The sequence below is a fragment of the Bos grunniens genome, chromosome 7, assembly GCF_055505025.1.
Source record: "Bos grunniens cultivar Pamir isolate PY7600 chromosome 7, Bosgru_T2T1.0, whole genome shotgun sequence".
Lineage (NCBI taxonomy): Eukaryota > Metazoa > Chordata > Mammalia > Artiodactyla > Bovidae > Bos > Bos grunniens.
In genome coordinates this window covers 20,070,346-20,084,453 of record NC_141171.1, presented here as the reverse complement: position 1 = coordinate 20,084,453, position 14,108 = coordinate 20,070,346, and the positions used below count along the sequence as shown (strand labels likewise).

The window sequence follows — 14,108 nt, the reverse complement described above, 5'->3', positions numbered from 1 at the left end:
GCCAGGGAAGTGTATTTTATTTCCTTAAGGCTGGCAGCAGGCACATGCTCAGAGCTGTGTGTGTCACACAATGGTGCTTGTGAGGGGCATAGAGTGGGCCCGCCCTGCCCCTTTTTGCCAGCCCCACAGCCAGGCTCCAGTGCCCTCCTCAGCCCCGCAGGGTGTTGTAGCCTGAGCCCTGCCGGGGCCACGGCTAGAGTGCCACCCACCTGCCCACCCATTCCTCCCCGCATATGGCCTTGGCTGGCCTCTGTTACGACGACTCCTCTCGGACTAAGGGCGGGGGGCTGCATAAGGGCCCCTGGATTAACACAATGGCAGCAGGGAACGCCGCTGGAGCTCAGCATGGCCACAGCTGGGACCCAGGTTTTGCTGAAGCCTGGTTCTTAGGGCACATTCTCTGGACCGCGCTGCAGGGCAGCACCTAGTGGCACAAAGCAGCACTGCCACAGAGACCACTTAGGGCGCCTTCTCCAGCAGCTGCACGGAGCGCAGCAAGTGGGCAGGCTGTAAGGGACCCTGGGGCTCTCCAGGTAGAGGACGCTGGTAACAAGGGCCCCTAGCAGTTACTCCAGGGCGTCCACTAGAGAGATGCTGGTCCAAGGGTAGCACTGGAGAAGGGAGTACGATGGGATCGGGCTGGGGATGAGGCGGGGTTGGGACCCTGCTGAAGGCTCTAAGCATTTTCAGGGAGCTGGAAAGAAGGAGAGGTTCCAAGGCTCTTCATCCCCTTCCCCACGGGAGGCCTGCCTTGGCAAAAACAGATTCAGCCTTGCAGATACTTCCTTTACCGCACCCGGGCCCTGTGCCCTGCCACCACCACCCCCCGCAATATAACCCCCAGACTGACACCTCCTCGAGGGCTAGGGGCACTGAGACGGGCTGGGGGATGTGGATCAGAGGCCCTTCCACCACTGACCCTGCACTGAGAGGGGCTGGAGGATCTGGATCAGAGGCCCTTCCACCACTGACTCTGGAGGAGCAGTTTCTCTTCTCCAGAGTGGAGGAGCCAGGGTGTCGAGCAGAGGCTCCCCCTCAGTTCTGAGCCCCAGGACATTCAGACAGCCCCCATGCCCCTGCACCAAGATTCCACACACTTGGCCCAAATGGAGAGCCTGAGGCTACTGGCCAGGCTCTGAACGTCAAGGCTGCCAGCCCGACCCTGGGCAGGTGTGAGGCGTGTGTGTCCACTGTGGCCAGTTCCGTCGTGGATGTGCCGCCCCCTCACACAGGTCCTGAGGTGATGCTGCCCTGGATGCTCCCGGAATGGAGCCGCAGGAGGGAGGGAGGGGCTGGGCTAGGGGCACTAGGGCGGTGCAGAGAAGGCCTCTGGGGCAGAGCCAGGCCAAGCCCTCCCTGGGCCGTGGATTCCTGGGCCCCACGGACCGCATCCGGCCTCCAGCTCCTGGGCACTGTGGGGCCACATCAGGGCGATGGGGCCTGCCACGGCCGAGGATGCCGCACCCTGGGCGGCCCTAGCGGAGGCTGCACTCCCCCTCTTGCAGCTTCTCCTGCTCCATGGCGCGTACCAGATCCTGCACGAACCGCATCTCGGAGGCCACCTGCTTGGCCAGCGCCTCGTAGCGGTTCTCCAGGCGGCTAAAGCGGCGCTTGAGCCCACTGGCCCCGAGCAGGGCCCCCTTGGCCTCCTCCTGTGCCTGCCGCTGCAGCGCCTCCGTCTTGTGCAGCTCCTGGCGCAGCCGCCGCAGGTCCTGGCCTAGGCTCTCGTTCTCCTCACGGTACCAGGCCTCCTTCTCCTCGTAGATGGCCGTCAGCGCCTCAAGGTCCTCATGGAACAGGCGTCGGCTGTGCTCCAGCCCGCGCAGGCCCTCCTCGGCCGCCGCCACCTCCTCCAGCACTTTGGAGAAGCGCTCGAAGTTGATGTAGGTATTGTTGGGGGGCATGCTTGAGTGCGACTTGATGGTGTACTCCTTGAGGCGTGCCGTCTTCAGGCGCCGCCGCTCTGGCTTCCGGCCGCTGTCCTCCCGCCGCACATTCCTCCGCCGGATGGCCTGCATGGGGAGAGGAGGGGAGGAAAGGGCGCCTTGGACTAGGGCCGCAGGGCAGTCCCCGGGCCCTCCACCCACGTTATATTGGCCCACGGCCCTGCCCATCTAAGTACACGTGGTCCTGGCGCTTTCCCGCTCTGATGGTTGAGCTGAGACTTGATGGCAGACCACATGGTCACACCAGAGACCAGAGAGCCAGAAGTATTCACTGACCCTTGACTGAGGCTGCCAAGCCTGACCTCGGCCTGGAGGTGATCCCTTTATGAGAAGTTCTGGGGAGGGCACCCTGCTGTATGCAGAGGGGCCGTGGACTCCAGCCAACAGTTCAATGAGACAACTCCGACACAACACTGACATACACCCTGTGCCCACAGCATCTAGGCCGACTCCTGTGGGGACCCTCGCCCATGCTGAGGGCTGGTCCCAACTACCATGCCCATGTGGGGGCAGCCCCACTACCTCACCTTGATCCAGGAGTGCTCCAGGCTCTGGGCGATGGTCATTCTCCTCCTGGAAGAGCCCCCAGAACTGGTTAGTTGCGTGAGTGCCGCCTTCACCGTCCTCCCCACACAGCAGGAAGGGGTGGTCCACGCTCTTCCGGCTGCAGCTCTGGTTCTCAGAGCTGACCTATGGCTGACTCAGGGCACCTCCCCTGGGTCACCACCCTGAAACCTGGTCCCTGAAGTCACTGTGCAGCCCAGCAGCAAGTTTCTGAAACAACCATGCCAGTACAGGCACAATTAAGGTCTCTCACTCTGCCTGGCTGGCCACAAGGAGCCCATCAAGGGGCTTGGGGATGACATGGACTTCAGGGTTTCCATGTTGTCTGCTAACAGCATTGACACCTAATGTTGGGGTCTCATAACTCAGACACCCAGAGGAGGAGCCTGGGGAGGACTAGCCCATGGGAGCACCTCTGGGTGAATGAAAGCTCTGTGTTGCCAGCATATTTAGCTTTTTCTAGGGAAAAAACCAAACAGTAATTTAGAATTTTATATGAAACCTCCTATCCTAAACACTGGCAACAAATGAAAAGCTTTGTAAGAAGCAGCTTTTTAAGAGGGCCAGCCTAAGCCTCCCTGTGCTATCTCCGCCCAGAACAGGAGCCACGGCCAACTCCCAGGTACGGGAGTGGCATCTCAGATGGACACGTTACTTGTCCTCGGCCACAGCGCCCATTCTGGGGGACTTGCCTGGCCCACCCTGCCTGGCCCAGTGCTCCTACTTGGGGTCTTTGACAAGCAGACGGCGGATGAAGTCCTTCGCCAGCTCGCTGGTGTTGCTGAAGTACTCCTCGTCAAAGTCGTAATTCACAGCCGAGATGTTGGTCAGGGTCTCCTGCTTGGTTTCACCCAGGAACGGGGACGCGCCACTCAGCCTAGGAGACAGACACCAGGCTCAGGGGGGCCAGACAGGTGTGCGGTCACTCCACGACCAGGCTGCTGCCCAGGCCACCACTCAGCTCCACTGTGCCCATGGAGGGGGCAGATGGGGAGGGAGGCAGATGCCAGGCCCCCAGTCACCCTGCATAAATACGCCCAGCCGCCAACCAGAGGCAGGGAAAATCCACTGCCCAGCCAGTAAGGGGTGCTGAAATGAGTCAGCAAAATCTCTGCAGAACCTCAAAGTATCCCCATAGACTTAGTCTTAGAGGCTTGGTCTCAAAGTCCCTTCCCTGAAGCCCTTAGTAGTTAGAGGCAAAATGGTTAACTGGGGCTGGGGGGGCAGTGCTGGGGGTTCCTGGCCAACACCGCAGACATCAGGTGTCTTTCCAGTGTGCTGTGCTGAGGCCACACCACCACGCTGCATGGATCTGGGTGTGTGATGCTATGACTTTTTAGGTGAGAGATATGTATAGCTGGTTTTCACTCCCAACTGCAGGCACACAAAACTCTAAAACTTCCTAAAACCCAAGGCAGGAGCATCTACTGCTATAAAATTTGGTCTTTGTTTCATTTCCTAAAACAACTCCAGAGAATAGAGATAAAAGAAGTGTCTTTTCTTGCTCATGACAAGCCCCTTCCAGCCACACCTGAATTGGTACCAATGAGGTGTCTGTGGAAAGGCCCTAAGGAGAGGGGTGCCAGTTGAGGAGAGCAGTGGGGTCACAGGGATGGAACTTTCGTTCTGCCTCCAACCTCCAGGAAGGGGAGGGGTCGGAGGCTGAGTCCATCTCCAAAGGCCTGTGATTGAATCCACCACACTGAGGAGTTGACAGCCCAAGGACTAGGGGACAACAGTTCCAGACCAGAGCCTCGCGTGGTTACTTCACATGGTGAGGCCCTGCCTTTGGAACTCTCCTGAACATACTCTATCCTGCACACACTCACGCAGTTGTCCATCCATCCAGAGGCCGTGAGCACTGCAACAGGTCAGCTCACTGAGGGTCCTGCATTCCACTTGTGACCCCTGCACAGAAGCCTCCCGACCCTCCTCATGACCCAGCAAAGCCCCGGGAGGGCAGGTACTCACAGGATGTAGGTGATAACGCCAATGCTCCTGCAGAACACACAGAAGAGATGGGGTCAGCCCAGCTGCAGGCTTAGCACCCCAACCCCCAGAGTCCAAGACTGTCCAGCCAGGTGGGGGGCAGGCCTGTTAGCCCCAGGGACCCTCTCCCTCCAGGGTCTAAAGAGCCCCCACCAAGTCCCACCTTCTGCTCCAAGGGTGTCAGGACTGAACACTGAGGCACCTCTGGCCATGGCTGCCTGTCCAGATTCAAAGTGGCCGGGGTGCGGGCAGGGTAGACAGAGCACAAAGGCACCACAGGCCACGCAGATGTGGAGCCTCTTGAGGCCTCTGTGGCTGAGTGCAGACCTGGCAAACTCTTTCTATTAATGTAAAGGGTGACACAGTGGGTGTTTCAGGCTCAGGCTACAAACAGTCTCTGTCACATACTCATCTGTTTTTGACAACCCTTCGAAGACCTGAGAACTCTTCCTAGCTCACAGGCCTGGATAGGTCAGCAACCCCTGTCCTAAGGCAATAGACTGTGTTGCCCCTGCCCCATGGCTCCAAGACCAGGAGGAGGGGCTGCATCCCAGCCCGTGGCTGTGACTCGGCAGCTCCCGGGCACAAAAGGAGGGTCCCCTGAGGAAAAGCAACAAGGGCAGCCCTGGGCCCACCACCCTCACTCACCACATGTCTGCCTCCAGACCCAGGGGCTCATAGTTGACAATTTCAGGAGCTGCAGAGACAGGGAGACAGGGTCAGGTGCCGGATGTGCCCAAGGGGGCACCCTGGACATGGCCCAGGGGAGTAGCAGAGCCCACAGACATGGCTGGCTCTTGGCAGGGAAAGCCAAGGTGGTGATTGCCCCAGGCCTTGAGTCCTCGGTGCCCAGCACTAGGGCACGATGGGAAACCTGAGGCCTGGGGGGCCTGCCTCCCCCTAAGCCAGCTGGAAATGCTCCAGTGCCCCCAGGCCCACCCGTTCCTCACCCACGAACTCCGGGGTCCCAAAGATGTTCTTGAACTCGTTCCCTGCCTCGATCTTGTGGGCGATGCCAAAGTCAATGAGCTTGATCCGTGGGTTGGGCACATTCTTGTCCAGGAGCATGATGTTTTCTGGCTGGTTTGGGGAGAAAGGCAGGGGGATGGACAGGGGCCTCTGAGGCTGCTGGCCCCATGTCTCAGGGAACAGTACTGGCCTGGCCCAGTGTGTGGGGTATGTATGGGCTGACTCCCCTCCACAGGTCCAGCCCAGAGCCATCCATCTCCTCAATGCCCCCAGCAAGGACACCATGGGAGAAGGGAGGTGGACCCTCTCAGCCCTGTCCTCACCCATGCTGGCCAGGCTCCTCCCCAACTCTGTGTTGTGGGCCCAGTGGACTACCTTGAGGTCGAAGTGGGCGATGCGCTTGGAGTGCAGATAGTGGACACCATCCAAGATCTGCTTGAGGAACTGGGTGGCCTCGTCCTCGGTCAGTGACTCCTTCTCGGCCAGGAAGTCGAAGAGCTCACCACCTGAGACCAGCTCGAGGATAAGCACCACGTCCGTCCTGTTCTCAAAGATGTCATGCAGTGTGATGATGTTGGGGTGCCGGATCTCCCGCAGGATGTTCACCTCCCGCTCGATCTCCTCTCGGCTCACTCCCCGGCGGCTGGACGAGAGGCGGCGCTTCTTGATGAACTTGGCTGCATACTCCTTCCCAGTACCCTTCTGCCGGCACTTCCGCACAATTGCAAACTGTCCGCTGCAGGGACAGAGGGGAGGGGAGGAGGAAGCAGGTGCTGAGAGAGACGCAGGACTCTGGGGACCTGGGCCACTTCCCAGGACAGTGCGTTCCAACCACCTCAAGAATGCACCCCTGGCAGCGGTGCTCCACGTGAGTGCAAACTGGCACTGAACACAGTGGCTGCCCAGAGTGTCTGCAGCAGTGAAAGAACCAACATGGTTCCATGTTTACCAAAATGAAGCTGGACCCTATCACGGCAAGTCAGGTGGAATTTTTTGCAGTCTTGAAAGCTGATTCTTTAGGCACTGAGAGGACAGACCCCCATGAAGACCTGCTCAGTGAAGACAGCAGCAGAGGAACACAAGGAATGAGGTTATTTTGGGTACAACAGAAAGATACAGGATTTCCCTGATGGTCCAATGGTTGAGAATCCGCCTGTCAATACAGGGGTCACAGGTTCAATTACTGGTACAGGAAGATCCCACATGCCATGGGGCAACTAAGCCCAAGTGCCACAACTACTGAGCCCAGGCGGCCTAGAGCCAGTGCTCCTTAACAAAAGAAGCCACTGCAATGAGAAGCCTATGCACCACAATTAGAGAGTAGCCCCAACTCACCACAACTAAAGAAACCCTGAACAGCAACAAAGACCCAGCTCAGACAAAAACCAGTTAATCAAAAAAAAGAAAGGTACATGTTTTACCACATATAAGGTATGTTGCCATGTAAGAGGTTGCCACAGGTAAGAGGTCTGAAGGACACATGCCTGGCTGTGAGCAGCAGATATCTCTGAAGAGCAGGACTGAGGGCAGTGAAGAGGGGTTTTTTCTTTTTATTAATATTTGCTATGATTCTGTATGATTCAACTTTTCAGAGCACATTTTATCACAGTTTAAAATCCAAGAAAATATAAAAAGCCACTGAGTTCAAAAGAGCTTCAGAGTGAAAGAAGCACACAAGTTTCCACAAGAGAGGAGGGAGGATGTGGAGAAACTAGAACCCTGGTGCACGGCTAGTGGGAAAGCCAGACGGGGAAGCTGTGGCGAAAACTGTCTGGAGGTTCCTTAAAACCTTAAAAATGGAGTTACCTTCAGACCTAGGAATTCCACCCTACAAAAACTTGTACACAAATGTTCAGAGCACCATCATTCACAGCAGTCATAAGGTAGAGACAAATGGCAATCAGGGGATACAGCATACACAAAATGTGGTCCCTCCACACACGGGAGCATTACTCAGTCCTGAAAAGGGGTGAAGCCCTGACACTTGCTACAATGTGGATGGACCCCGAGAATATGATGCCCAGTGAGAGAAACAGATGCAGAAGGACACTCAGTGTATAATCCACTGATGGGAAACACCTAGAACAGGCCAGAGAGTGGGTTTCTGGTTGTCAGGGGCTGAGGAGGTGATGAGGGTGACTGACTAGGGGGGTGGAGCTCCTTTTGGGATGATGAAAATGTTCTGAGATTATTTAATAGTGATGGCTGTAAAACTGTGAATATATGGAAGATCATTAAGTTGTACAGTTTAATAAACAGTATGGTGTGCCAATTATATCTCAAGACAGCTGTTATTTGAAGAGAAAGAGAGAAACTATTTACTGTCCTTCAGGGAGCTGTCCAATGTCCAAATTCTTTTGCTGTCTAGGAACTTAGCTACATTAACTTGCTTTCACTCAGGAATTGAGTGAAAAAGGCCAGAGGATAATTATTTTAAGCTTTACAGGCCATATGGTCTCTGTCACAATTTGTATGTGTTTTTACAACCCTTTAAAAAAGTAAAAAATCATTCTACGTTCGTGAGTGGACCATACTGCACTAGGCGAGGGCTGGATGTGGCCCACTGGCTATGGGTCATGCGAAAGTAGAGACTAAGTCTAAGACAGAAGGCACACAAGAGACCTCAACCAGGTCCCACCAGGGGTCAAGAGAAAGGGGACAAGGTGACTATGTGACAACTCAGAGAAATGGGACCCAGTGTGTAGAGGAAGGAGTGGCAGAGATGGGCCCTGGGGACAGGGGGATCTCTTCAGTTGGTGATAGCACAGACAGGACAGGCAGAACAAGAGACAGATGAGTGAGGGTGTCTTTGCCCAGCCAGCGGGGTCTTCAGAAAAGCCAAGGGACCCAGTAAGCGGACCTTACTAGGACACTGTGTACCAGCTGCAGCTGGCAAGCATCTAAAGCCGCTGTGCGCGTGAGCATCAAGGCACAAAGGCGCCACAGCGGCTGCTGCAGACATGCTCTATGCCCACTCGGGCAGGCAAGGTCAACATAGGCAGGTGGGAAGTGCAAATGATCTCCAATCAAGGTGAGCTAAATAATGGTCCACGTCTGAATCCCCGGGACCTATGGGCGTGTCACCTCACTGGACAGAGGGGCTCTGAAGACAGAATTAAGGCCCCTGAGATGGGGACGACCCTGGACTCCCCAGTGGTCCCAGTGTCATCACAGGGTCCTCATAAGAGGGAGGCAGGAGGGTCAGAGGCAGAGAGAGACGGAAGATGTGTGCTGTTGCCTGTGAGGATGGAGGGAGGGGCCACGAGCCACGGATGCGGTGCCTCTAGAAGCTGGAAGAGGCAGGAGCCTCCGGAGGGACCAACCTAGCAGATTCGTTTTAGACTCCAGACTCCCAGACCTTGACGTAAAACATGGATATTCTTCTCAGCCACTAAATTGTGGTAATTTGTTACAGCAGCAACAGGAAACTCATACACTAGTCTAAAAGCCAAGAGTACAGTCAGATGAGAAATGTCGTGTCCCTGATCAGGCCTCCCCCCAGTCCCTTAAATCCACCACAATGGTCCCCTGGGTACGTTGTGCTCCTGCCCCTGTCAACATCTTAGCTAACACTCCTCACTCCTGAAATGTCTTTCCTTCTCCTCTCTGCCTACATCAACCAAGCAAATTCTTCCAGGTCCACCTCCCACCTCACAATGACACTCCGACAGTAATGTCATTGAATGCCAAGTGTTTGCTGCCTATTGGGAACGCTCTAGGCCTGAATGTGTGGCCTAATTCTCAAATACAAGGATTTCTTCCCCTCTAGTTTTATTCCAAGATGAATCAAAAAACTAACAAAGAGTTCATGGCAGGGGGGAGGTGAAACTTTCCTGGTCATCTAGTGGCTAAGACTCTGCACTCCCAATGCAGGAAGCCCTGGTCTAAGAACTAGATCCCACATGCTACAATGAGGATCAAGGATCCCATGTGCTGCAACTGTAACTAAGACCTGGCAGAGCCAAATAAATATTTTCTTTAAAACACACAAAAAAAGAGTTCATGGGAAGGGAAACCAAGACACTATTAGTGCTAAATTGTGTCCCCCAAAATCCTAACCCCTAGGACCCCTAAATCTGACTACTGTGATTTAGGGCCTTTGAAGAGGTAATTTAGTAAAAATGAGGTCACTGGTGCACAGTTGTGTCTGACTCGATGCGACCCCATGGACTGTAGCCCACCAGGCTCCTCTTGTCCATGAGATTTTCCAGGCAATACTGGAGTGGGTTGCCATTTCCTCCTCCAGGGAATCTTCCCAACCCACGGATCAAACCTGCATCTCCAGCATTGGCAGGCGCATTCTTTACCACAGAGCCACCAAGGAGCCCGAGGTCACTGGGGTGGATCTTAACCCAACAGGGTTAAGTGTCCTTGTAAGAGGAGGAGGTCAGGACACAGACACGCGCAGAGGGAGACCACATGAAGCCGCGGGGAGAAGGGGGCATCGCACACCAATGAGAAAGCCTCAGACGAGCCAAGCCTGCAGCACCTTGATCCTTGACATCTAGCCTCCAGCAGCCTGAGGTGACGAATGCAGACACACTCCGTGACACAGAAACCAGGCTGGCGTCCACACTGACCAACCGCAGACTAATTTATCTCCCAAGATTGCCCAGGTGACTTGACTTGGGAGAACCCTCCATACACATCCACACAAAAATACTCACTCCCATTTTATTCAGCCCATGACTCCCAGGACAAGAAAACTCGGCTGGGCTTAACTCAAAGCAGAAGCCAGACGCCCACTTCTGGCTCCAGCACACCTGCGCTTTGCAATCAGCAGGGCTTAGTCTCAAGGCCTGAGTCCTGCCTGGCCACCTTCAGTCTACATGGCCTTGGGCAAGCTGATTTCCTGTTCTGAGCCTCAGTTTCTTCATCCACAAAATGGGGATGATAATGGTCCTGCCTGGTAGAGCCTTTCACAGACGAATGGGAGTGTAACAAAAAACAGCCCAGGAGTCAGATGGCCAAACAATATCTACAAGTTCTACAGTTGCAGCACAGTATGCACAGTGTTCCATGGCATTAATCCTTCACCTGTGTGTCTCTAAGAATGTTCTGGATCATTACATAGGGCAATGCTGTCCATAATGACAGCCACTGGCCACACGGAAGCTGTCCAACCCATTCAAACTGAGGTGTGCTGTGAGCATACAAGACACACCAGAATTCAAAGGCTTCACATCAAAAACACGTAGTAAACTATTTCATTGAAAAATTTTATAGGAACTTCCCTGGTGGTCCGGTGGCCAAGACTCCACGCTCACAATCCAGGGGGCGTGGGTTCCATCTCTACTCAGGGAACTAGATCTTGCATGCCACAACTAAAAAAATCCCGAGTGCTGCAACTAAGACCTGGAGCAGCCAAATAAATAAATATTTTTTAAATAATAATAATTTTTATAATGAATGACAACCAAAATGGTAACAGTTTGACCTAACAGGTTAAATAAAACACATTATAATAAAATTATTAAAGTTGACAACTACTAGAGAATTTCAATAAAATTCCTACATGGCTTGCTTTATACAAGTTGCCATGCTCTTTTTAATGGCTGCATAATATTCTGTTGACAAAGCAGTGATGCTGTGATGGTCACCGAAAAGGCCCCATCTTCTGCTCACATAAAGTCCTTACAGTGATTCTCCCCATCCCTAGATCTTAGGTCTACGTATATGCTATACCCACAGAATTAACTCCTAGGAGTGAAATTGGTGGGTTAAAGGGAACATACATGATAGTTTTACTGACTATTGGCCTGCTACTCTCAGCAGAAGGCCCTAACATTTTCAATAATAGAGTCTGAGATTTCCGTGGGGGTGAGGGAGATGGCCTGCATTTCCTGCCGCTCTACCAGAGGAAATTCCTAAAGGAGGGACTTCAGAATCCCAAATGAGCCCCAGAGGCTCTCTCAGCAAAAGCCTGATGAATGGCTCAGTTATTTACATTCCCTTCTGGTGACATCATGGGGCCGGCCAAGGCAGCTCCGGGAAGGCCAGCCAGCAACAAACTCACCAAATAAGGGTTGAGGCTCAGCAGAAAAAAGGATGGTAGCTGGCAGGTCTGAGGCGGGAGAGCTCCCAGGGGACGCTCCCAGGCCCGGCCTGGCAGGAAATCAGCTGCCCGGCTGGATTGGGAAACTTCTGCTCTTTCCCACAAGAATGCTAACAATGGGCCAGGGTGTGGGCCCGGACAGGAGGCCCGGGAGGCTCCACTGCCTCCCACAAGAGAGGTTTAAAGACACAGACAGACCTTTACCAACATCTACTGCTCTCATGCCATAGGCCAGGCACTGTCTTAGGTGCTGTTTGGACTCGATCATGTTTCTTCCCAAAGGAAGTGTACAGGGGATGTCGGAACAAGAATTCCAGGCCCAGACTGGCTCCCTCCAAAGCCCAAACTCATCCCACAGCACATGATACTGACTCATCCCTGCTTGGGGAGAGCGGGAGAAAGGACAGGAGGAGAGGATATACCCCAGAAGACCCCACAGTAGGTCGGGTCTCCCCCCTCCTCGGGGCCCCATCAGAGGGGACTGCTCACCTTCCCAGCTCCTCTCCCATCTCATAGTGGTCTTCCACATCCTCCTGCCTGAATGTTGACATGGTGGCCGGTCTGCCTTCCAGCGTCTTCCACCCCAGTACAAACCTGGTCAGTGGTCCGGGAACAGTACCTCACGGAGTCCTCTCGCTGTGACCCTGGAGGAGACAGAGAAACAGAAAAGGACTGAGATGCCAGTCATTACTTCTGGGTCAAAGGCTCGATCAGCATCCCCCAAATAGGTTTCAGATCCACCATGCTGAAATTCCACCTTCCCTGTAGAAGGCACTTGCATTTGGTGGGCGAGGCGCTTTCACGTGTCATCTCATTTCCATACCACACTGCCCCAGGGGTCAGTGTTAGCCCGGCTTGTGCCACTTACACCTCCTCTATGGCTCCTGGGAGTTACGGAGGTGCACAAGCCACTTACACCTCCATAACTCCCAGGAGCCATAGATCTGTGGTTCTGCACACAACACCCCAGTCTTTTTCTGCCTCTTCCTTCTAGGCTTCTCCCAATCTCATCCATAGCCCCCAAATTCCTATAAGTTCTCCCACACTCTTCACACCCCCAAACCCTGGGACACCCTGATTCTCTGCCAGATTTACGACACACTCCCATCTCCCTGTCCCTCAGCAAGCTTAACCCCTCCTCTTCCTTACCCACTGCCCCCACATGCCCTCCCCTTCTCGGCTGGTCACTAAGATCCTCTGCGGCGCTGGGCTTACCCCATCTCTTGCCCCCGCCTTCCTGAATTTACCAGGAACTGAACAACGGCTTCTAAGCTCCTCCAAGGCCCTAACCCATTCATGCTCCCTCTGACCTCCGCCGTGCTAGCAAAGTTAACTTCCTCCTCCCCCTTCCTCGAAGACATCTCTTTCAAGTTTCAAAGGCCCCCGCCCCAAGCTCCACACCCACAACAGAACCCCGCAAAGGGCGACATCTGAGTCTCCTCCATGATCCTTCTCTTCCAACCTTCTCACAAGCTCCAAGGCAGACCCCTACGGCTTCCTTCAGAGACGCCGCCAAGATTCCCCCAACCCTTAACGTCCCGGCTCCAGCGTCCCAGAGGCCGCCACGCCCCTCACAGGCCCCGGCCCAGATCCTTCTCCCGTCCAGTCATCTCACGGATCCCCAAAAGTACCCCCTACTAAGTCGCCCAGGAGCCCCTACCCCGGCAGCCTCGGACCAAGTCCGCTCCGCACCCTCGACCCCACGCCGCGGACCTGTTCCTCAGCCGCGCTGGCGGGCGACGCGTCCTCAGGCCCAGCCGCCTCGGCCGCCGCGACGCGCCAACCCTTGCGTCGTCTCCGCGCCCGCCAGAGCCCGCCCACAAGAGGTTGATCCCACCGCCCATTGGTCAGCACAGACACCGCTCGTGAATCCCCGCCCACTGCCCCCTTTCAGGCCCCGGCCCACGGGCGTCCGGCCCTCCTCACCAAAATGAGGCCTCACCTTTGGTACAGGCTTGCCTCCCACAGCTGATTGGCTGTAAAGAACGTCGGTCAAATTTACGGAAGTCGGCCTCCTGACTTCCGGTCCCTGGACCGCCCCGCCCTTTCTCCTCTGACCGGGGTCCTGAAGCTGGGCAGTAGGATGCTGAAGTCCTGCACCCCTATTCCTGCCTTTCTTGGGCGTGAAATACGCGAATCCTATGCCCAGCTCTCTCATGACAGCTCCTGAGGCGGACCCTGGGGCTGCTTCAGTCCCAGGCAGTTTTCTCCTCTGTAAAATGTTCAGTTCAGTTGCTCAGTCGTGTCCGACTCTGCAACCCCATGAATCGCAGCACGCCAGGCCTCCCTGTCCATCACCAACTCCCGGAGTTTACTCAAACTCATGTCCATCGAGTCGGTGATGCCATCCAGCCATCTCATCCTCTGTCGTCCCCTTCTCTTCCTGTCCCCAATCCCTCCCAGCATCAAAGTCTTTTCCAATGAGTCAACTCTTCCCATATGAGGTGGCCAAAGTATTGGAGTTTCAGCTTCAGCATCAGTCCTTCCAATGAACACCCAGGACTGGTCTCCTTTAGAATGGACTGGTTGGATCTCCTTGCAGTCCAAGGGACTCTCAAGAGTCTTCTCCAACACCATAGTTCAAA

At 54.9% G+C, this 14,108-nt stretch overlaps 1 protein-coding gene across 6 annotated transcripts; it reads right to left on the bottom strand.

Annotated features, from left to right (window-relative positions):
- DAPK3 (death associated protein kinase 3) lies at window positions 1-13,512 on the bottom strand. Of its 6 annotated transcripts, none has more exons than XR_015166845.1 (9): window positions 13,184-13,296; window positions 12,013-12,167; window positions 5,844-6,204; window positions 5,450-5,579; window positions 5,148-5,196; window positions 4,482-4,508; window positions 3,203-3,387; window positions 2,474-2,519; window positions 1-2,012 (listed from the first exon to the last, which is right to left on the bottom strand). XR_015166845.1 is itself a non-coding variant. In XM_086410139.1 (9 exons), exons 2-9 carry the CDS (start codon window positions 12,072-12,074, stop codon window positions 1,476-1,478), a joined length of 1,365 nt encoding a protein of 454 aa, XP_086266265.1. In that variant the 5' UTR covers window positions 12,075-12,167; window positions 13,466-13,512; the 3' UTR covers window positions 1-1,475. The 6 variants fall into 6 exon arrangements, 4 of the variants coding, with proteins under 4 accessions (XP_086266265.1, XP_086266264.1, XP_086266263.1 ...); XR_015166844.1 differs by having other exon boundaries at window positions 13,237-13,296; XM_086410139.1 differs by lacking the exon at window positions 13,184-13,296 and adding an exon at window positions 13,466-13,512 and having other exon boundaries at window positions 3,235-3,387.
- Between the last annotated feature and the right edge of the window lie 596 nt (window positions 13,513-14,108).